The 22,910-nt window shown below is 38.0% G+C and overlaps 3 protein-coding genes and 1 long non-coding RNA gene across 4 annotated transcripts in view; 1 reads left to right on the forward strand and 3 right to left on the reverse strand.

The window, feature by feature from the left end:
- Positions 1–3,722: 3,722 nt before the first annotated feature.
- Positions 3,723–7,175, forward strand: emilin3a (elastin microfibril interfacer 3a; the record flags this gene model as incomplete). Its single annotated transcript, XM_079468136.1, has 4 exons — positions 3,723–3,853; positions 4,017–4,133; positions 4,253–5,055; positions 5,251–7,175. The coding sequence occupies 4 exons, from the start codon at positions 3,723–3,725 to the stop codon at positions 7,173–7,175; spliced, it is 2,976 nt and encodes a 991-aa protein (XP_079324262.1).
- Positions 7,176–7,749: 574 nt separating this feature from the next.
- On the reverse strand, positions 7,750–9,521 carry LOC306901050. The gene is made up of 3 exons (XR_013787357.1): positions 9,358–9,521; positions 8,416–8,508; positions 7,750–8,189 (listed from the first exon to the last, which is right to left on the reverse strand). It is a non-coding gene; the product is annotated as an uncharacterized lncRNA (long non-coding RNA).
- A 173-nt stretch (positions 9,522–9,694) lies between these two features.
- sypa (synaptophysin a) lies at positions 9,695–17,045 on the reverse strand. Its single transcript, XM_079466825.1, has 7 exons — positions 17,013–17,045; positions 15,579–15,644; positions 13,243–13,367; positions 12,699–12,897; positions 12,415–12,606; positions 11,849–12,159; positions 9,695–11,074 (listed from the first exon to the last, which is right to left on the reverse strand). Exons 1-6 carry the CDS (start codon positions 17,028–17,030, stop codon positions 11,884–11,886), a joined length of 876 nt encoding a protein of 291 aa, XP_079322951.1. The 5' UTR covers positions 17,031–17,045; the 3' UTR covers positions 9,695–11,074; positions 11,849–11,883.
- Positions 17,046–20,116: 3,071 nt separating this feature from the next.
- The window catches only part of cacna1fb (calcium channel, voltage-dependent, L type, alpha 1F subunit), a 31,268-nt gene continuing 28,474 nt past the window's right edge, over positions 20,117–22,910 (reverse strand). Inside the window, exons 44-47 of the mRNA XM_079468319.1 lie at positions 22,613–22,770; positions 22,410–22,522; positions 21,416–21,754; positions 20,117–20,952 (exon numbers count right to left, since the gene is read on the reverse strand). Of these exons, the coding sequence (XP_079324445.1) occupies positions 20,686–20,952; positions 21,416–21,754; positions 22,410–22,522; positions 22,613–22,770 (877 nt within the window). The 3' untranslated portion in view covers positions 20,117–20,685. The remainder of the gene's footprint in view (positions 20,953–21,415; positions 21,755–22,409; positions 22,523–22,612; positions 22,771–22,910) is intronic.

Here is a 22,910-nt window from a genome sequence, read left to right on the forward strand (position 1 = left end):
CAAAGACATAAATTAATAGGTTATTTTGCATTAGCCTGAAAGCTGGAGGTGTAATTTTTGGATAAATCAGCAAACACTATTCTTAAATATCAGGGAGGCAACCCCACTGCACAGATTATTTTAGTGTTTAATTTTCAAAATGTGCTTATTATTATAAGAGAGAATTTAGCCAGGCAAAATCCATATCACACTGTGTACTGTGCTGTGTATATCTTGCTATAATAGCTAAAGGATAAGACAATTATGATCACTTGTTGTGATATACAATCTTGTTTCCGTAGAGTGAAAAGATGCCAGGCATTAGCCACACTTCACACCAAACAGCTCTAAGCAGACAAACATCTGACTTTTACCATTTCACCATCAGGTGTTGAATGTGGATGATTGGTGCTATTTTTTTAAATATGTAGATAAAAAATCTAATAAGACAGAGAGGCACAAAAAATAAAGTATTTTTCTCTGTCAAATGCTTTACTGAAAATTTGGCCTATTTGGGCCAGCTTCTGCCCTTATATTGTGAACATTTGACCCTGAGGACAAACATGCACACAACCCCTAGCCCCTTTTTCAGATTTTCACTCTTTAAATCATTAACTAGCTTCAGCTTCTACAAAGTGCAAACTGTGTTTGAAATGAAACAAGGACCCCACCCTATTTTGATAGGTAATTACACCTGATGAACACAGGTTCTGCCCACTACTAAATACAGAACAGCTTTATGTGGGCACCAGAGCTCGAGGTCTGAACAGCTGCTCCATTGTGATGTAATTTCCTTTGTACTTCCTGGGTGGATATGGTTGTGAAGAATGGTGTATGTGTGCCCTGTATGGTAATGGAAAGCCAGTGCCAACAAAATACTGTGCGTCTTGTCAAACAGCTGGTGAATAATATGAGGGTGTTGACACTCAGAAACATAGATTTAACTTTTAGAGTAATGCCTTTAGAAAGCCATTAGCCATAGCCAGAGCTATAAAATGTTTTGTAAAAGTTTGACAAAAAATACCTTTTTTTTCCACCGAAGTGAAATTAATTCATACAATTCAATGCAATATGACATTTACTCATGTAAACCATATTATTTCCAAACCTTCCTTGTGGAAAACATCATGTAGTTCCTGTTAATGTATAATGCAATGTAAGTCACTTTGGATAAAAGCGTCTGCCAACTGCATATATATATATATATATATATATATATATATATATATATATATATATATATATATATATATATATATAGGTGTGGATGATGTTCTTATTTACATGCTTCAAAGGGTTTATCTATATCTTTATAACCCTGGAGCAACTGTCAGAATCATGTTTTTTTACTTTCCAAATGCCTTTAAAATCATTCAGCCGAAATTGTTGGGTGAGAAGATGAAAAGGATGTAGGTGTGGAGTCAGAGCTTGTTTCCTGGATAAATGATTATTTAACTGATAGACAACAGTATGTGCGTTTCCAAAAAGTGTTTCAGAGAGTTAGATAATAAACTCACAGTTAGATAATAAATTGGACTGGTTAAGCCACATGGAAGCTGTTTACAAATTCAATTTATTTATATAGCGCTTTTCACAATGTGCAATCCAAAAAAGGCCAAAGTAGGCTGTACTTATTTAGAAGGTTACGATCCTTTAATATTTGTCAACCTCTACTGCTTTTTACAAGACTGTTGTGGCCAGTGCTCTTTTTTTGGCGCGGTTCTGTTGGGGGCTGGGAGCACGTACATCTGATAGGAAGAGACTGAACAAACTGATTAAAAAGTCAAGTTCCAGAATTGGCACCCCACATGACTGGGTCGAACAGGTTGCGGAAGAAAGAATGTGGAGAAAAAGAAATGCTATTAAGGACAATATCATGCATCCTTTAAGTGCTCTAGAGATGTTTAGGCACAGTAAATTCAGTGGTAGAGTGATCCCACCAATATGTAGGTCTGAATGGCAATGTTAATCATTTTTGCCCAACTGTATTAGGCTATTTAATAGTTAATAGTTACTGCACTTTTAGTCTTTTTGTGTGTATTTTTTATATCTTATGTATTCTGTGCTGGATAGATGTTGTTTGTGTGTTAAGAATGTATGTGACTGCTGATGATGTAACAATTTCAATTTCCTGTGAAGGTTCAATAAAGTATATATAATATAATAATAATAATGATTAATGAGTTTTTGGGAAAGAAAATCCCAGTGTAATATAGTTACTGGATTTAACAAATTTAAGGTTTTTAAGATGATGCACAGAATCTGTCTGTCTCTGTCTGGTATATTTATTTATACATATACTGTAACAGATAGACAGGTATATATAGAAGACATTTTAACCTGTTCTGATAAACATATTAAGTGTTAAATGCTTGATCATGTGTTGATGATGTTGCATTTATCCTTTAGTGTCTTTAAACATTAGCTGATCAAAGAAAGTTAATGTTTCAATGGGTTTTAAATGATACTTGTCTACATTAAAAACTGGCTAATATTGTATAGACAAAAAAGAAACAGAATAGAATATAGAAAAAAGCTCCTGGATAAAATAAACCAGCCACTGGCTACGTAAGCAGCAGCCTGTTTTTACAGATTCCTGACCTTCCACATTACAGCAGCACAGCTCTCAAACAGGGTAAACATAGACGCCCAATTAGCCACTGCAACTAAACAAAGGCATGGTGTGTTTGGCTGCTGTGATTTTTTTGAGGTGGGGTGTGTGTTTGCTTGTGGTGTGTGAGAGGTGTATTTTTGGGCCATGCAGAGTTGAGGTCTATGAGGTCTATAAAGTGTGTTAGGAATTGTCACTTTCTCATCAGACTTGTAGTTTAGGCATTGTTGCTCATCCGAGCCTCTTCCGCTGCCATGGCGACAGTCATCGATTCTGTGGATGGTTGTTGCAGCAATAAAGAGAACGGAACGGTAACTTCAATAACTGTTTGTTTGTGCAGGACCACAATTAACTGTATATGGGACGGACATGGTCAAACAAAGCTTTCAAGACAGCACTTCTTATAGACAGTTCTCACACTGTATATTTTTCATTAGAGCTATTCCAGTTTTGTCAGGTAATCGTTAGTATTTACAATCTGACTCCCGGTGTTTATCCGAGTACGTCTGTATTTGTTCCATATGTGTGTGTGTGTGCATGCATGTGATAGCCGTGTACAGTTAATTTAGTCCATGTGCTTTCTGAGTCATGTGTTCATGTATAGTTCAGTGTTAAGAAAACAGCATTCTTATAATTTGTTGACCTACACAATATGATCTTTTCATCCTTAATTTACTTTATCCTCCGAATGCCACATCGTTGTTGTACTATGTGTCCAGGTCTCCAAAATGGCACCTTTGTGTGAATTGTGCTGGGTGGTATGGTGGGAGGGACATGTAAATGAGGTGGTCAAGTGTTTATGAGGAGGCCAGGACTCAAAAGTCTCAACAATCTGCAGGAATCATCTCAGATCACCATCAACTGGAGCTCACAGTGTCCATTTTAGACACCAGAAGTGTTTTTCTGTGCCTTTTCTGGAAACTGAATTATTTGATTGACTTTTTAGTTTTTTTGGAAGATGGTAGATATGACATTTGCCATGGTCATACTTTTAATTGCCTAATGCAAAGCATTAAATTATATCATCAGATTATATTTCATTTGGAACAGATTCTTTTCATTTTCAAAGTGGGGGAATCGAGAATCTCCCTCATCTTTCTCCTTTGATAACACATCAATACTTTTTTTGGAGATGAGATCGCAGTGTTTTCTCTGCCTTTGGCTTTTCCTGAGTGCTGTTTTGACTGTGACAGCAAACCAATACAACCTTTACTCTGGACACCAACCACAGTACAGCTCACAGAAACCTACTGCCAGGCATAAGTGAGTATCATGAGTTTTCCTCCTCTTTGATGACAAAATCACTGCCGTCTGTTACTATATAAATCCGGAAATATTTAGAGCATTTGGCTCAATGTGTGAATTATGCGTTTTCCTTGCTGTAGTACATTTCAGTTATTGAAACACTATTAAACTCTTTCTTCAGGAACCACTGTGCTTATGTCGTGGAGAAGACTGTGTCTTACACTTTTCAGGATGGAGCCACCCCCTACATGAAAGCAGATTACAAAAAGTGTGCCTGGGGTCAGAAATGCCCACCTAAGTAAGACATCGGTTATTATTTGTCTAACTTAAATGCAAATACTTTCATTTAGATAAGGTTTTACATTCATTTAACAACAAAACATTTAGTTAATTTTGATTCATGTTTGTATTTCAAAGGTACCGCATGTTCTACAAACCCATGTATAAAGTAGGACATAAGACTGTAACTGAGCTGGAGTGGAAATGCTGTCCTGGATATGCAGGTGTTGCCTGTACTGCAGTCTATGGAATGAAAGCAAGACCATCTTTCAAAGGACCAATGCCTGGACAAAAGGGTCCTATGCCTTATAGAAGGGCCATGCCTGCACAGAAGGGTCCTATGCCTCCCTTTAAAGGGCCTATGCCTGCACAGAAGGGTCCTATGCCACCTTTTAAAGGTATGTCTACACAAAAAGGTCCCCTGCCTCCCTTTAAAGGGCCTATGCCTGCCCAGAAGGGTCCTATGGCGTTTTTTAAAGGGCCCATGCCAGCACAAAAGGGCCCCATGCCTTCTTATAAAGGACCTAGTCCTGCACAGAAGGGCCCAATGCCTTCTTTTAAAGGTCCAAATCCCTCTCAAAGGGGCCCGATGACATCCTTTGAAGGCCAAATGAATCGACCTAACTTTAAGGGAAATCCTTGGTATCAACCTCAAGCACCATCTAATAGTATGAATGGGTACCCTGGTGGTCACTCTGAGTCCACTTTCCAAGCCAACTCATTTGAACCTCATCCAGACCATCAGGAGCCTGAAGTAGACCAAGCTGAACCCATGCCAATCCCTCAAGATCCTGACCACGAGCTAACCCCAGAAGAGCGTGAGCCAATCACAGACTTCCAAGACCCTTCATCCGTTTACCATAGTACTGCAGTAGAACGCAGTGAGACTGAGCCTGTTTCTAATGCACAGGTGCCCTCTGCTGGCAGTGAAACAAATCGAGGTGAGTAATATCTCTATTTATATTCTTTCTCTGTGTATACACTGCAAATAAACATATGCACACCTGTGTGATTACTTTAGTGTAGATTTCAAAATTTATTTATTTGCTTGTTTTAAGCTTTAAAGTGAGTTTTTTTTTACAAAATTTAGCTTTTAGTGTGTCTAGAGTAACTAAATAAATATAAATTATTCACAGATCTTGTTGAATATGGTGTTGAAAATGAACGGTTGGACAGGATAGAGCAGGATATGCAGAGACTCTCTCTCGGTCTCGAGACTATCCGTGGTACAGTGACAGGCCTGGAGGACAGTTTACGTACATCCCTCCGTGAAGACGCCAATCGGATGTTGAACGCACTAATTTCTGCAGCACCCAGTCCTATCGCTTCACCATCTCTGTCCAGGGACTCATCCATTGGTTTCGGAGATCTGCCTGGAGGCGCTCCGGATATCGAAGGTTCAGATGTGATGGGGCAGTATCCAAACCTTGCCGATTTGGCTGAAAAATTGTCCGAGCTACAAGCAGAGCTAGTGGTAAAGACAGCTGAGCTGGCAGAGCTGAGAGGAGTAGTCTTGAATCACAACAGCACCCTTAACAGACTGTCAGATGGGTCAGTGAACCTCACTCCTACCGATTTCCAAAAAGCCTTGGAAACACTGGTGGAATCCAAAATGAGTGAGGCTCAGGTGTCCATTCTAGATGGCTTTGAAAAGCGCATGGAAAGTGCAGAAGAGCGATGCAAGGGTCAGGTGGCAGAGTTGCGACTCCAGTGCAAAGAAGAACTTGTGGATGGACAGGGTCAGATTGAGCAAGTCATAGATGTAAGAGCTGCAGGACTGAGAGCAGAACTTCACAAACTCCAGTCCCAACTCCAAGACCTGGAGCCTGAGGGTTGCTGCATTGCAGTGTCAGGTCTAGTTGAAAGAATACATTACTTGGAGCATTCAGTGGATGGCTTGAACGATTCCCAGATACACCTGCGTGCTGAACTCGGTGGACACAAAGACCATATCGATGGCATGTTGGAAGGTCGACTAGGCTATGTGGAAGCAAAACTAAACATCGAAACATTTAATCAAGAGGAAGCGAATGTAGGCAAAAGAGAGATTGCCATCTTGGAAGCACAAATGGAAGAAAAGCTAAAGGCTCTTGAAAGTCGTCTTTTGGTTTCGGTGGAGGAGCTGGGTAACTTCACCGCACCAGCTTTGCTAGAAGGTCAGGCTGTGCCCACGCTTGAGACAGAAGTTGAGTTGCTTCGAAAAAGAGTGGAGGAGGATTTGAGCCGTGTTCAGAATGATCTCAAATCCATAGAGGTCGTCTGTACTAGATCTTGTGTTCCACAGCCTGTCCTTACAGGATATGTAGCTCCTTTGGAAACGAAGGAGAAGAGATGTGAAGAGAATCACAAGGATCTGAATGAGAAATTTGACTTACAAGCAGAAAGACTTAACCGTCTCAACACCACTCTGGACAATCTCCTTGTCCAGTTGGCGGAGAAACGGGAGGAAGCAGGTTTGCAGGCTGAGGTCACCCTTCTGAAAGTGAGTGTGAGCTCTGTTAACAAATCTCTCTGTGGATTACAAAAGTCAGTTGGTACTGTGATCAAAGAGGTGGGCCACACCAACCTCACCTGGCAAGAGAGAGAGGAGAGGCTTGCACAGCAGGTGAAGGGTATGGTTCAGCTAGTTGGGCGACAAGCATCCATGTTGGGTACCGGGGAGCGAAAGTTGACCCGTCTGAAAGGGGAACTCCAGGATCTACGCCGCAGAGTGACTGGAGAGCTCCAGGGTTGCCGCTCAACTGCCCTGGATGTCCAGAAAGAGGTGACCGAAGTCGGGGGCCGTGTTGCCCGTGTGGAAGGTCAGTGCGGAGGGCTTGCACACTTGGCTGATGACCTGGAGAGAATTCGAGGAGAGTTGGAGAGGCACTCTGATGGCTATCTGTCGCAATTTAATAGCACCCTTGTTAGCCATTCCCAACAGCTGTCCGAGCTTAGAGAGAGCCTCCAAAACTGCACTGGACCATGTGGGCTTAACAGGATAGCAGAGGACGGCGTGTTAGAACCAACCTATCCACGAGGAGACGAATTTGCAGTTCCCACCCAGCACCTAGGTGACTAGTAAATCAAACTTTATAATGGGAAGGGTGCTAACCCTAACCTAACTCTATGATGAAGTTCATTTTCATTAAAGACCTGTACTATTATATAGTATCAGTGTTTCTCAGGAGACTTGTCTATTCAACCAACATATATTGTATTATCAATGTGGTGCTATTTTGTATTTTTTAAGGTGTCTTTTGATCTTTCCTTTGTAAAACGTTGTATTTTGTATGTCTTTGTATGTTTTAAGATTGATTAAAGGTGTTTTTGGTTTCTAACTGTGTACTTGGGAATATGATGACTGAGCTTGTCTCTTTCACCTGAGCACATCACCTCAACATAATTATAATGTATGTGTCTTTTGAGACTTTTTTATCTAGTGTGTTTGTTATTTTAGGCTGGTGCCTTCAACAATATTCACTATATGCAGTCAACGGTTACTCTAAGGAAAGTATAACATTAAAGAATACAACATAAAAGATAGAAAGTGCTGTATTTTCAAAAGAAGTTTGAGGACATTATGCTTATGGACTAGACCACTTTGCACATGGTCCAGAAGCGCTTCCAGTTTACTTTTAAATTATTTTATTTTTCAAATCTTACATACACGCATAATTAAATGTTTAAAATATTTGTTTAAAAATTGTATTTGATTATAAATGTTCTGTTGAATGTCTTTTGTTCAAACGTTTGTTAGTGTTAAAAACTAAAAAGGGTAGTTTTTCTGCAACAGGGTATATGTTTTTATGTTGGTTTATAGGGCTGGACCAAACGTTATAACAATGTATGGTATTGTCATCATCATTTTTATAAAAATATCTTCAAAAAACATTATCATACAAATTATAGTGGGGCTTTGTAAATATCACAGCTTTATTATATTTATTTTAGATTATTTGCATTTTAAACCGAACTACAGTGGAATTATCTAAAACACATATTTAATCTAATGTACTATATGCATACAATTTTCTTCAGAATTTTGTTCACCACTTTTCCACACTTTTGTCATTTTGAAAAATCACCACATTATCTGAAAATAAAAAACAGAAGAGAGTAGTTACTGCATATGACATCCCTCCTTTTGAGCCTTAATTGTGCGAGGGTTTTGCAATTTTATTTATTTAATTGAATTAGACAACATTTGATCAAAAATGAACACAGAGAACTTTGTCATGGTCATGATAACTGAATTGAGTTTATATTCAGATCTCAGAGTCTATGTTATAGTGAACAGTATGCTGATGCATGCTACTTACCCAGATCAACACCCTGCTGTTTCAGATTTTTATGTCTTTAATAGTGACAATGGTGTCGTATACAAACATCACTGCTGCTAGGAAACTAATAACCTAAAAACAATTAAACATGACATCCTTATAATATCAGAAACAGAGCATTGGTTTTAATCTAATTTCTTAAAAAAAATTTTAGTAATATTCATTTGAGGGAAACGTCTTCATAGCTGTTTTTACTTTAAAAGTATACACAGTTTTATTAATTTACTCGCATTGCCAGCAACCAGTCCTGGTTCTGTCCAGCTCCGTGTCATATAGAGTAATGAAGTAATGAAAAGAAAAAGTGAGCCTGTGATCGCCCTGAAAAAGTCCTGCAGGCCGAAAAACTAAATGTCAATCTTATGATTGGTCGTTTCATTATTTACATAAAGAAATTGAGATTACCGTCCATTTGTAAAATCCTTAAATTAAGTGCAAATCCAGGGCATATACAATAAATGTCACAGCCCAAACCAACTCTACAATGGCGCTCCACAGGTAGCATTCAATAGATGATGCTTTGCAAATAATAACAAGAAGACAGAGGGCCTGAAACAATACAAAATGACATACAGTGGTCAATAAGAATGATCTGAAGTCGAGAGTTAAGACCACATCATTATTAAACCATATTGTCTCTTCTTCCTTTGCAAACTTTACCTTAAACCTATCTAACTATGATCTTTGTGTCCTAATTTTTATAAGTGAATTTTAATTAATAACAATTTAAATAAAGGATTATAATGAAAAACGGCAAATTGTGATGTGGTATGCAGAGTTAATAATGACCATTTCATTCTACGAAGGTAAACACATGCTCATCTTTAAGAAAGGATGTGTATAAAACATTTTTAAGTCATCTCACACACCACAAGAACAGTGAACAATTTCAGTATGCAGAATCTGGTAATTAGTTAGATTTACCATCTCAGCAGTTAAAATAGTCGCCTTTGATGTCCAGAAGAATTTAGTTTTCTTCTCCTTTGAAAAAAGTGACTGCTTATCTTCGTTTACGTTTGCCATTTTGAGGAATCTTGCTCAGAAAGTGTTTTAAAATTGGCGTTTAATATCCACCATGCATCAAAAGTGTGAGAGGAGGGGTGTTACGTTTGTGAGAGGAAGGAAGTGGCTGAAGTGTTGTGTTTCCACAGAAATGTTTGTTATTTGATGCCGTCTCAATCATGACTCCGTTTCAGATAATACACATGGTGCTTTTCAGAAACTAAACTCAAATTAAACCACCAAAGAAAAAAGCTTTTTTCAACGTATTCTTTATTGAATTTTTCATTCATGGATTCCATAGAACAATACAACAGAATTTCTGGATAATTTTGGTGATTGAGTTTTTAACATGGTCATAACCATTTTCATCAATATCTTCATAAATGCTAAGAATATATCGTACACAATAAATACAGCACAACCCAAAGGCATCGAGAGTTTCACAAGACAAATCAAACACCACTAACAACGGAGAAGTTGAGTATCATATTCATTTGGAAGAGAAGAGTGGGCCAGAGCAGAGAATGAGAGAGGAGAGAGGACAAGAGAGAGAGAGAGAGAGAGAGAGAGAGAGAGAGAGAGTCGCTAACACATTTAGCAGGCTGATAGACTTCTACCCAAAAGCGAACCTGATTTTCCTCAAATTTTCCAACAAATTATAGAGGCAGAAATAATATGAGACAGTCAGTTATATGTTGGGTTAGCTTGCACTATGAGCATCCGAACATGCAATAATATAATTAATCTCATCATAACAACATCTGATGCGTCGGCTCTAAATCAACCGAATGAACTATGATGAACTGAGGGGAGAAAAAAAATCAGCTGGTTTACTATATTAATAATATGATTACTCAGCATCCTCACATGTAAAGTGTCAGTCTTTGATATAGTTTATTGTTTGAATACTCTACAAAACGATAACTTTAGGACTTTATTGCACCAGATACAGTAACCTGTCACAAAAGCTGCTGTGAATTTGATTGCTTATTTAAATGACTCCCATCGAGTGATCCGTTTCCGTGTATTCCAGCTAGCTGGTCTAGGTGATGTATACCAGATATACAATTGGCATCTGCAATTTGAGTGATTAGTCAAGCAGACAAAAATAATCTATGCTGGCATTCACGGGATGTTTGATGCGAATCACTACAGCATTTCATGATCATCGGTTAAAGAATGTGCAGGTACTTATATATATTTTATATGTACAATTGAAAATATACTAAACTCAATATCACAGATTTAAATCCTGCGATAGTGTTTTTGAGAGAGGGAAAGGAAATATTGATAAAACTGGCACATATATATCTACACTAATGACATCTCAACACACAGGATAGATTCTCTCTGGCTGGTGCTCACACAACACAAACAAAACCCCAGTTCATATATATATTTATATCTATTTTAAACATCCTCTAACTGAAACGTCACTACATCAATACAGCACTCAGAGGAGGTGTTGTGTCATGAACAACCATGCTAATTCTTAAATTAGAAAGCATGTGCTTTTCATAATACAGAGATTTGAGAACAAAATTATTAATTTTCCGTTCAGTGTTTTTCTTGGTGGTTGAAGTAATGTGGACCCTTCATGAGTTTGGGAATGATTCTGCCAACAGATGCCACATCAGTGCTCCACCCCATCCGTGAAGAAATAAAAAACAATATACAAAACGAGAGAAAGGTAAACGTATAATTTGATGAGATGGAGTTCTGTTAATTGTGGCTTTGTAAATATTTTCACAAGATCATATCATTTTAGGGAACGGAACTAGACTACAGTGGAATAACCCCTTACACATCTTAAGGAAATATCGTATATATATATATATATATATATATATATATTTGTATATATATATAATCATATCTATACAGCACAGACAAATACATTCTCTCATGTTTAGCATTACTATTGTCAATATCATCAGTTCAAAATTCATTTCGCAAAACAATGTCTATACTTTTTCCAGATCAAGTGTTTCAAGTGTTTATTCGAAATTGATCGGTCCTAAGGTTTTAAAGTTTTATACATCACAATAATACACAGCACATTAAAATCCCTCTGCTCTATCCCACCCCCGCTATCTGTAACGTTAGATTAGACCCCTCCCATCCACCCCTCTTAACGTTCACAGACGTAAGCACAGACGCACAAACAGGGAGAATTCTGGGTTTTTGGGTAGGGTTCAGGCACCACACAGCTAGTCACACGGTCAACTTCTTTCTGTGGAAAAACAGAAATACTATCTGAAATTTCACACAGCACAGGTCTAGGGTTTTTTAGAACAAGCAAGATCATTCTAGTAAATAATATCTAATAAATGCTCCCGGTAAGCAAGCCAACAAGGCCCTGTGGCGACTGTACAGTTAAGAGTAAGCTATTATTCCATTTGTACAAAATTACCTTCCACGCCTCTGCTTCCTCAATTACTTCTTCGCTCACATCTGGTTGGAAAAAGAGGTTGGTGCCCCCTGCTGCTCATAGCCACCCTGACCGTATTCTCCACCCTGATTGTAGCCCTGCTGGCTGTAGTCGGGCTGGTAACCTCCCTGAGGAGCGGCGTATGGGTCCTGCTGCCCATAACCTCCTTGTCCAAATTGTGGCTGCTTCTCCTGGGCAGGCGGCTGGCGCATGAATGGTGCAACAATTCCGGTCTCCTTGAATACAAACCACAAGTTACCTGCCCACAAGATCAGGTTCAGGAACCCAAAGACCTGGAGGAAAAAAAGAGCAGCGCTTAAGCAAAAAGCATCTATCAATATTGACAGCTGTTCTGTGTATACGTTTTTATCTGTTTCAGAGTTTATTATAATACTGTTTAGTTTAAGTATTAATCATCAAAATGTATGATGTTATTAATATATTGCCATTGCATAGTTTTAAAGGCTCCGACAATTGTGATATAAATCAATGTTTTACAGCACGGGACAGTCCCTAGTAAAGTGTAATATCTTGTGTGACTGACTCACCACAGAAGTGTTAAGACCAGACATGACCGGATCGTGAACTTCACGGCAGCGATTGCCCTCTTGCTGGCATGCGGGGATCAGATCCAGAACCTTCTCGGGATCTGTAGCAGTCTTCACATCTGACAAACCTTTCGCCCATGCCGCCGAGCTCACCAGCCACATGAAGGTGAACACGCATGTCACACCGAAATCCTGAAATTATTTAGTTTATTATATTTTAATCAGATCTAACGAACAAAGATAAATGCTCCATTAATACTTATGTAATGTGGATGGTGACTCACAATCAGTGGCCCCTTGTTGTTCTCGCGGTACTTCTCAAAAGCAAATAAGTAGACGCTAAGAGCTGCCATGGAATACAGGAATGCAAAAACGGCTATGGTGACGAAGAACTCTGCTGAGGAAGAGTAATCCCCAACCAGGAAGAAACTATCGATTACGCTATTCTTGCAGGTAGGGGCATTGAAATATACTTGATGGAGCCTGAAAGACATACAGTAGAAAGGAACAAGGGATTATGGTGGAATAAAAGTGAACTGGTAAATGTTTATACAAAAGAATGAAATGCTTGTGAATCTGAATATATTTTATATCACATTCATCCAAAGGGAGTCACATAAACTCCATCACAAGCAATTGGCTTGTTCATGAGCTATTAGTAAATAATCTGTGTTGTACAAAGCCAGACACAACTAAGAATAGTACAAGCTAGAGCAGAAATGTAGGCGCTGTGTGACTAACAATTGTTCCTGAGAAAGTAAATGCTAGAAATGCACACAAAATTATCACCAGCAATAAAAAGGCGACATAAACCTTGAGATGGCATACCTGAAAGGATACTCAAAACCCACGTCTATTTTCAGGTTACTTTCTGATCTGTTCTTGCACTCAACGCTCATCCTGAAGGAGCCTGAGTAACTCCCACAGGTGGAGAACGCAAAGATAGCAAACACCTGGAAAACAGGGAGAGCATAGATGGTTACTTGTAGTGAGAGATGCCATTTAATGTGTTTAATAAAATAAAATGTAAACATAAACTCCAAGTCTCTCCTGTTAGCTTCTGCGGGGGCTGTCCAGTGAAAGAGTAGCTATATTTAACCCGAGCAAAAGCAATAGCATTAAGGCCATTGTTGACATTTGGTGACGTACACAGTGCAGCTGTTCTACATACAGTGTAAAACAATGCTCAACTCTTATTGTTTTTTTTCAAAAAATGAGCAAAAAACACATGGATTAGGCATTAGCCTGCGGTAAGAGGGATGCAAATGTAAGGTGAAAAAACTTTACAAAATGTGTAACATGTTATAATAAAAAATGTTTGTATCAATGCATTGTGATTGAAATTCAGACATAACCAAAGGAAAGCATCATTCACCATCAAGTGGATATGAATACATTTTATATCCTTTCTGGATTTAAATCTGAGAGATTGAGTCATTCATAGAGATTACGTGTGGACTGCAGTTGAAGGAGGGAGGGCTATATGGAGAATGAAGCTATTACATTTCACTGAGATACTCTGCCATCTGACATTTGGCTGAGTGGGGATGCTTTGTAAAGCCAAGCATCACCACAGGTCACAAAAACAATAGACACATCAAGCCAAAGTAAACCAAACAACACAATGGCATGACATATAATATAATACAAATAATTGAGGTAATGTATCACAGTAAGTCTTACTGTATTAATGCAGTCTTTGTTAAAAAAAAGTTCAACCAGCCTTATTAGAAAAAACTATAGCTCCCACTAAACTATACGGCAGACAAACTACACCATATAGTGAAACATAAAATCAAATCTCTGAATTGGCTCTATTTCTATCTCTACTCTCCACCTATAGCAGGTGTGAGCTCACTGCCGCCATTGTACTGTGGCTGCTGGTGGTGTTTGAGGAGAGACCACCCTCATATGATTGTAAAGCGCTTTGGGTGTACAGCAAAACACAAAGCGCTATATAAATGCCTCATACATTGATTCAAATATAACAATCAAATCAAGACAAATTTAACAAACACAGTATACACTGAACAGTGAACTGGGTTGCATAACTTGTATTCAATACACGATTATATATTTTTAAGTATGTCAATTTATTTATTCAGAAAGACTTCAAAATACACGATTATATTTTTATTAGTGTATTTATATATGAAGAGTTTGGTTCCAAAATGAGATGACACCGTTTAAAAGAAAATCTAAAATCTTTATTTATTTTATATTTTATTATTGTGAAGTCCAATTAATACAAATAAATGCAGTTGGTTTGTTTTGATTTGAGACATAATTACTAACAAAATACAGCTAACTAAAACAATAAAACACAATAAAAACATGTTAACATAATAAAAACATAATTTGAGTTATCTCATTTTGGAACCAAACTCTTCAAATGTAAACTACGTCACCAAATTGCATTGTAAGGAACATACTGAGGTACACAATGAAGCGCCACAGCAATATGATTCAAATGTCTTGTTTATTATTTTCTATTCTAATTTGGTGTAATTTTCCACCCCAAGAGAGTAAAGTGCACTGGCATTTTATGACATTGTACTACTCTGTTCTTCCCACGTGCGCCTTTCCAACGTAGTGCATCTGTGCCTGACGTGTACAATCGGACACAGTCACTAAGCAATCAATCGGCAGCTCTTTTCAGTTTGCGCTTTTTGCTCACCACTAACAGTCAATAGTATTTACATACTGTATAAAAAAATACACGGGTCATTTTTATCTATGGAACAGAAGGGCAATTCCAACGTTATGGACGTGACATTTTACGTTATGCATTTGTTACGAATATATTGAAACATCGGCTTATATTTGACTAAACCCTTGTTGATAGCGCCACACATAAAAAAAAGTCTGTCTATGAACACATTTTCTATTTTCATGTCTCCATTTATGAGGAATATGTAGCATTATGGATGTGACAATCCTGAAAATGTAACTTACCTGACTATGATAAATAATGCACTAAAAATAAAACAAATGCTTTACAAATTTGAGATATCTCACATTTGTATTTGAACAACACAATGCTAATATCTGTGCTGTAACTATAGTAAAAACCGTTGGTAAAAACTTATTCTTTTCATGGTGACATTTTCACGGAATTGCCCAATAGTAAAAGTCAACCACCAAACAATTAAACGAAAACTTACCCATTCTAAGATTTTGATGAAGCCCAATGGAACTTTCAGCACCCTGAACTGCCCTTGGGCCACCAACTGTCAAACGAAAAACATGAATCGCATTAGATTAGGATAGACAGACAGACATAGATACGTCAGAAACCTTCATCTGCTTCTTCTTACCATTGCCAGTGAAACATTTATCAAATCAATTACATGAAATCATGTTTTTAATGTCATAAATGCTTTGTCGCCAACGCAATTCTTTGCGAATATGACTAAAGCCCCAGGCAAAGAAAGGGAACGGTGAGTGGGGAGGACCTTGACCATGGCCAGCCTGTGCGCGCGCGCGTCTTTGGCATCTCCGTGCCAAAGAGCTGTTAAACACAGTGGGCGACACAGAATCGAAATGTATTCAAACCGTACCGAATATACAGTAAAAGGGTGACGGCGCTCCTCCCGAGCAATCTTGACAAATTGAGGGGTTGGAGCAAGGCCTTTCAGTGAGGGCAAAATGCCCTGATCTAAACGTGCATCCGATGCAAAGATGTGACCGATTTTCGCAGTACGCACGGCAGAGTAATTATGGCATATACAAAATAATTTCTCATCGGACCTGCGAGAACACGATACAGATTTATCCAGACACAGTGACGTAGGAAGGTGCGGTTTCACACGACACCATTGTGTGAGGATGGTCCTTCAAAAAAAATCTATACCGATTACAGACTTCTCCTCATGCAATTAATTATTCAGAAGCACGTAAAACATTTGCATTCACACGTTGCATTGCAAATATGTGTATCCAATTATGTCAATGTGAGCATAAATGATCTGTTTGACTAATTCTCGATTGTGTCATGTTTGATGCACATGTTTATAAATCCCTGCGCATAAAGCCCAATATTCGTTAATGGAGATAAACGATGGAACTGAGCTCGGAGCTGAAAGTCACACAGTCACAATGTTGGGATGGCAGTGAGCTGCCATTTTAAAGAGCATCTCGACAAGCGCCTCTGCTTGAGGTAAAGGGCCTTTTGCAGGAAATGTTTTTCTACACATCAAAATTAACGGTTCCTTAAAACCCACAAGGTCATTTCATTTTACGATGTACCTATTGATATGCATTACATATTTGTTTACACGCCAGCTAACGTTAAATGCCATTCCTATGTGAAAGCGTAAATCATCTGATCAGATTTTAATACAACAGAAAAATCATAAACTCAGCGATTTCTTCAAAACAAAAACGAAACAATTTGCGGTAGAAAGTATTTGGAATATTGTTTCAGTGAACAGACGGACAGCATCAGCAGGCATCTCTCCCTATGAGAATTTTCCATCACAATTTCTAAGCGCATCCTCATCGCCTATAACGAACCTCAAACCATACAGTGCACACAATAAATACTGCATTAACATCCAAAACATCATCCGTTAATTTAAGTGTCCAAAATGCCCTACCTGATTTGCAACATCCATGTTCGTCGCCCGCTCGTAGATGGGAGAAATTGAAATAATCGGGGGGCGTGAGTCTTGAAAGAGGAACGGCCCGCGGAGGGGTGAAGGGAACGTCAACTGAACAGCGCTGGTTGCGTCACGCGCCTAAAGGAGGTGTATGGAAGGCCGTTAAGTCAAATATTTCCTTAGACGTAACGTGTACAGATGACATATCGCGTCATTGTGCCTCAATGTGAAATTTCGCGTTCAGACGTTATGCTGCCTTGAGATTAGACAACCACTAGTAGAACCCGTACCATTTTATATTTTACCAAGGATTTCCTTGTTTACTATTCAACCTCTCCTTGGGGTCGATATGACCCCAATAATGGTTCCCTTCATCTATTGTAGCTACTTATTAGATATTATATTGTTTTTTGGATATTATATTATATTGTTTTACCGAAGTTAATCAAACTATAGTATTTACCACAGTTTGTCAGTTCACAACAGAAAGAATACTGCACTACATATAATTTCCATAATACAGCTAAATACTGCTTAATTTCATTATATACATTACTATAAGCTACTTTAGTAAACACCAGTACTGGAAAGAGTTCTGGAAATTTGTACTTACACGTAAGTAGAAGTACTGTTACATTGCTGAAATTGTACTCAATTAGAAGTAAAAGTACTGGTGTTAAAGTAATTGAGTAAATGTATAAATTACTCTTCTCAAAAAACTTGTAGAGTACTAGTTACTTGTTATTTTTCAGGCAGTGGTATAAAATGAATTAAGAATAATTATTAATAATCAAATTTGGAGATTTAAATAGAAAATATGACTACTTTTAACAAAACACATATTTTCCTTACTGATAAAGCATTTAAATGTCTACAACTCAGACAAAATAACCATTCAATGTGTTATTCTGTGTCTGTCTGTCTATTATGAGCTCAGTTTTCCAGTTAAAACCATTTATGCACTTCCAACACATTTCAATCATGTGTACTAGGCCCCACATTGCAGAAATAAATAAAAAAGAGCCCCAAATATTTAAATGAAAACATTTGTAACCTGATGGCTGAAAGACAGTATAAGACTTTTTAAAACTAGACATCATACACTTGCAGACTCAGTTTCAGATAGAAACACACTAACTGATCACATCTGCACACTGACAAAGTTCTACTGAAAATTTGGACAAAATCTGAGCAAAAGACGTAGTATATTTTAGCCTTAGATTGCATTGAATTAGCATTAACCGTCATATCTGTATAAGAGCTGGCTGATCAATTACTCAACCTCAAGCCATCAAAGACGTATATGCCACTATTTCTTAGGTAGAACAATAAAGATTTTTACCTGGAGTTGTGGTCCGTGGTTTTTCATAAAATGCAGGTTCACAGGTTCATGTCTTTAAAAATTAAAAATACAGGCATAAAGGCAACATAAAAGTAAGCCTGTCTTATTTAAGCGAAAAGATCGAACTGTGCAAGAAACTGAACGTTATTTCCAACATTGTAACTGCTGCACAGCTTGCGAAACTGCATCGCATGCGTTCCAATCACATATGCTCCCTACTAACTTATAAGCGGCAGAGCACTTTATGTAGAGACTTTGGACAGAGATGGACAATTTTATCTCATGATATAGCCATTTGGATTAAACTTGACGAACGGATTGAACTCTATATTTTCTCCATATCTCGGACGAGCCTTCGTATTGTGTCCCTTTCCTGCAGTGAATTTAAATTGAGCAAAACCGCCGAATGATATGCCCCCTGCCTGCCGCGTACGTTCGTCCTCCATGATTATACTAAATTGGCGGCAGTCGGCAGATGTCCTGAAATCTGTGTGACGCAAGGTTTCTATGCACGATTTGAGTGGACGGGTTCACGTGATGCGACTGATTTTTCTCCTTAGCCAATCACATGACAATTAAACATAAAAAGTAGCGACGACAATGTGAGTAAAAAATAGCGCAGTAAAAGTACCGATACAGCACAAAAATTTACTCAAGTAAAAGTAGGCTACACTGTTTTTAAATATACCTAAAAAACTACATTTCCTGAAAAAAGTAATTTGAGTATTTGTAATTCGTTACTTTACACCAATGGTAAACACCTGTGCATTACAGTAGCCTATATTATGTGCAAATTTTCCCGTTTTTGGACTTGCCATTGGCTGAAACAAAAAAGTCTGATCATGAAATTACGTCTTTAGGTGCAAAAATGCCTACAGGCGTTATATCGTGTGTACACATAACGTCTAAAGACATTTTTGACTAAATGGCCTGCGATATGGATGCGTGAAGAACAGAGGGGTGAATCGACGGATGCTGATCGCGATGGAGGTGTAGTGTAGGCCTACTTGTCATAGTTTACATCACGTGGGACAGTGATGATAAGTCTTGAGGAATGCTCTCGAATATTAGTGTTTCCAATTTATGAGTTGTTTTAGTCGCCCTCGTCCCTATCCTCACTAAATAAATTCACGGTCTTTTTATCTTGTAGTGGACACACTGGGGAGAAATGCCCAAAATGCCCCTGCTAAAAGAAACAAACAAATAAATAAATGTGAATAAATAAACGTATTTAATTATCATAGACTCTAAAAATAAAGACAGATCACAAAGAGTGGAAATATTTACATATTTATATTACAGTTTACAAACATAATTCAAAATGTATAAACTCTCATTAATTGCCACGTTATTTCATGTAAAGTCATTATATTCATATTAATAACATTAATTTGCTATATATTTACACTAATGGACATGAAAGTGAGTAAACATTGGGGTTCACATATGATGGTAGAGCATACAGTGAAAGGATATTTGCATTGCTAGTAATTTCATTGAATGTTCAGTCGTTTTTACAGCATTAAAGAGATGACCATAGAAATAAAGTAGGTCTCTCTTCTATGGGTATTTATAACAGATTAATTTATTAATAAATTGGAGCAGATTCAGCTATTAATAAAAGGAAATTGGCAAAACTATAACGTTATATCGGCAATATTTTAAAGTCAACCACATAGAGTAAAATAGGCTAATTAAATATATAAAAAACATATTTAAAAAATAATAAAATTCAAAATAAATAAAAAAGATTTTTTTTCAAAAAGACATTTATTAAGCTGTTCTAAAAAAGTTTTATTTCAATTGAACATTAAAATGACCACAACGGTGCCCTTTTATTCCACTCAAGCCACATACAGATGAATCAATACACTGACTTCTGCAATACTGTGGGAAAATACACATAACAGACAAAATGCAAAACAATGTCTGAACCCTATAAAATATAATAATAATATATGCTGATGCAAATCATTATAAAACTGAATACTGATAGGACCATCTCTTTGTAAATGAAGTTTAAATTTAAACAGACGTCGACAGACGAGGATGAGGTGGAAAATCACATTTGCATGATATCCTTATAAAAAAAGATTCCTCTCTGAGATATGGAGCATAGAATGTGAACCGCCATACTGACAGAGCAAATGCGTGTTGGTCAGTATGAACCGGCCGAGACCGAGTGTATCTGAGCAAAACCACCACAGGCAAGTGTCCACCATCTCTCTCAGATAGAGAAATGTCATGCTGCATGAAATTTTTTATTGGTCTTTCAGCCTTTCTGTTGCTCCTCCCACTATCATCCTGATTGGTTCTCTTTTCTGTCATTCAGAAAGACGTAACACACGTCATTTCATCAGCCAGGTCTTCCTCCTCGTGGTTCCTGATGGGCTCCTCATCGCTGTAAACATGTCCCATGTCTGTGTGATTCAGGATTCCTTGGCTCTCCCCAGAGCCCCCACGGTTCAGGAGATCACTGGCAGCGCTTTCCATCTCATCTATGGTCATCTGACAGGCATCTGCGATCTCGCGCTTGGCAAAGGCAACAAATTTTGGATCCTTGGCGTATAAGCCCAAACCTTCGGAGATCAAGACCTATGGAGGATGAAAAGAGCTGTAGTAAATGATAGTGACGGCACTTCAAGTTCACACTGAAACAGAAATGTTGTTCAATATAACGATAATTTTGAAAGTAACTTTAAAGGTAAAAAACAGAGTGCAGAAGGAACTGAGATTGCTAAATGACTATATATTTTTATCTTAAAGCTGGTGTTTTTTTGTTGGAACCAAGGGTGTTAAACGTAAATGGAAATGGCATCTAGCACTTTTAGTGGTGATCATCTGGTACTTTATTCCTCTTGCACTTGTGTCTGTAAGAAGCATCAATCGTTTAATAAAATGCTTGTTTGCTTTTATGAAGCTATTATGCTGCTACAAAACTTCTGTAACGTTCCCTTGAGGTGGCTTTAACGTTATTTTAGTTTCAGAATGTTATTATGATACAGTAATGTTGACGTTGTTAACCTATAATGTGTCTGTAGTGTTTCTGCACTCATACCGCTTCTACCAGACTGTCAGCGCTTCCTCTCTTCTCGCTGTAATGAGGACTGAGTTGGGTGGGGACTCTCAGGGTGGTATAGGCTCTGTACGGCTGCGCCCCTACACCAACAGAGGATTCTGAATACCATCCCTGCCGGAGAGTCCCGGGCGGGCCTGCATGGCTGCTCTTTTTGTCCCAGAGGCCCACGTTTGCAGCCCCAGCTGAACTCTCTTCTTCTACCAGGATGAGGGGAGCGTAAAGAAGTCGACCCAGGCGAGGGCCAGTGTTTGCCCAGGATGCTGTTGAACCCGTGGATGATTGAGCGCTGTTGCGACGAGAATCATAAACATTGTATCCCTGCGTGGGAAAGAACATGAGAGATTAAAAGAGAAAAGGAAGAAGAGGCAGTAACAGCCTCATTGACATAGCGCACAAAAGTTACTTCAGTTACATAATGCATGTGTCAACCTTCAAGATATTTCAAATCGTTTTCTTAGCCACTTTTATTTTGTTATCCAGGTAACTTTGCAGATCTATATAGAATCTAATACTAATGCGTTATTGGACAATAATTAGGGCTCTCAAATGATTAATCACATCCAGAATAAAAGTTTGTGTTATATAATATATGTCTGTGTAATGTGCATATTAATTTTGTATATATAAAAACATACACATAGGTGCATATGTTTAAATGATTAAACATTTATATATAACTTACATCATTGGTTAATATAAATAAACACATGTAAATATTACCTATTATAAATACAAAATTAATGCCCACAGTACACGGACATATATTATGTAAACACAAACTTTTATTCTGGATGCGATTACTCATGATTATTGATTTGACAGCCCTAAAAAGTAAATAAACAAATTAATTTTACGTTTAACATTTTGTTCATATTTGTTGCTTCAGCACAGGGGTGTGTATGAGATGTACTGCAAATTGTGATTTTTTTAAATGTTGTGCTTTGCGTCGCGTGTAGACACAATGTTAACGTACCTGTGCACGTGCTCTGCAGGGAGGAGAGTTCTGATGGTACGTTCCTGGGATGGGCAGGTCATCATTGCTACCTTGCCTTCTCAAACACTGAATATTAAATGAAGCTTTTCTCCCTGAGGCTAAAATGAGGAAAACCTTTATTGAAGTAAATAAAATAAATAATAGTAGTGATCAATTAGATCTCAATTGTCAGATTATGTTACCGGTTGGTGTTGCTGGCAGCAGGCGTCTTCGAGCTGTCCTCCTGGCGTCTCCGTAACTGTTTCCATAAGGATTACCGTGTACATGAGGTCTCATAGAGTGTCCGTCATACCTGTCTCGATGACCCAGGTAGATTGGGTTATCATCTTGATAACCGTGCCTGAAGAGGACAAAAGATACAGATTGTTGTATTGAAATTATATAAATACGAAAGTACACTGCTGAAGTATTTTACATCACATCATCACATTTTATTTGAACACATGTTAATAATTGGTTCATGTGGCACAGGTAGCAGTT

This window comes from Barbatula barbatula (genome assembly GCF_947034865.1).
Source record: "Barbatula barbatula genome assembly, chromosome: 11".
Taxonomy (NCBI): domain Eukaryota; kingdom Metazoa; phylum Chordata; class Actinopteri; order Cypriniformes; family Nemacheilidae; genus Barbatula; species Barbatula barbatula.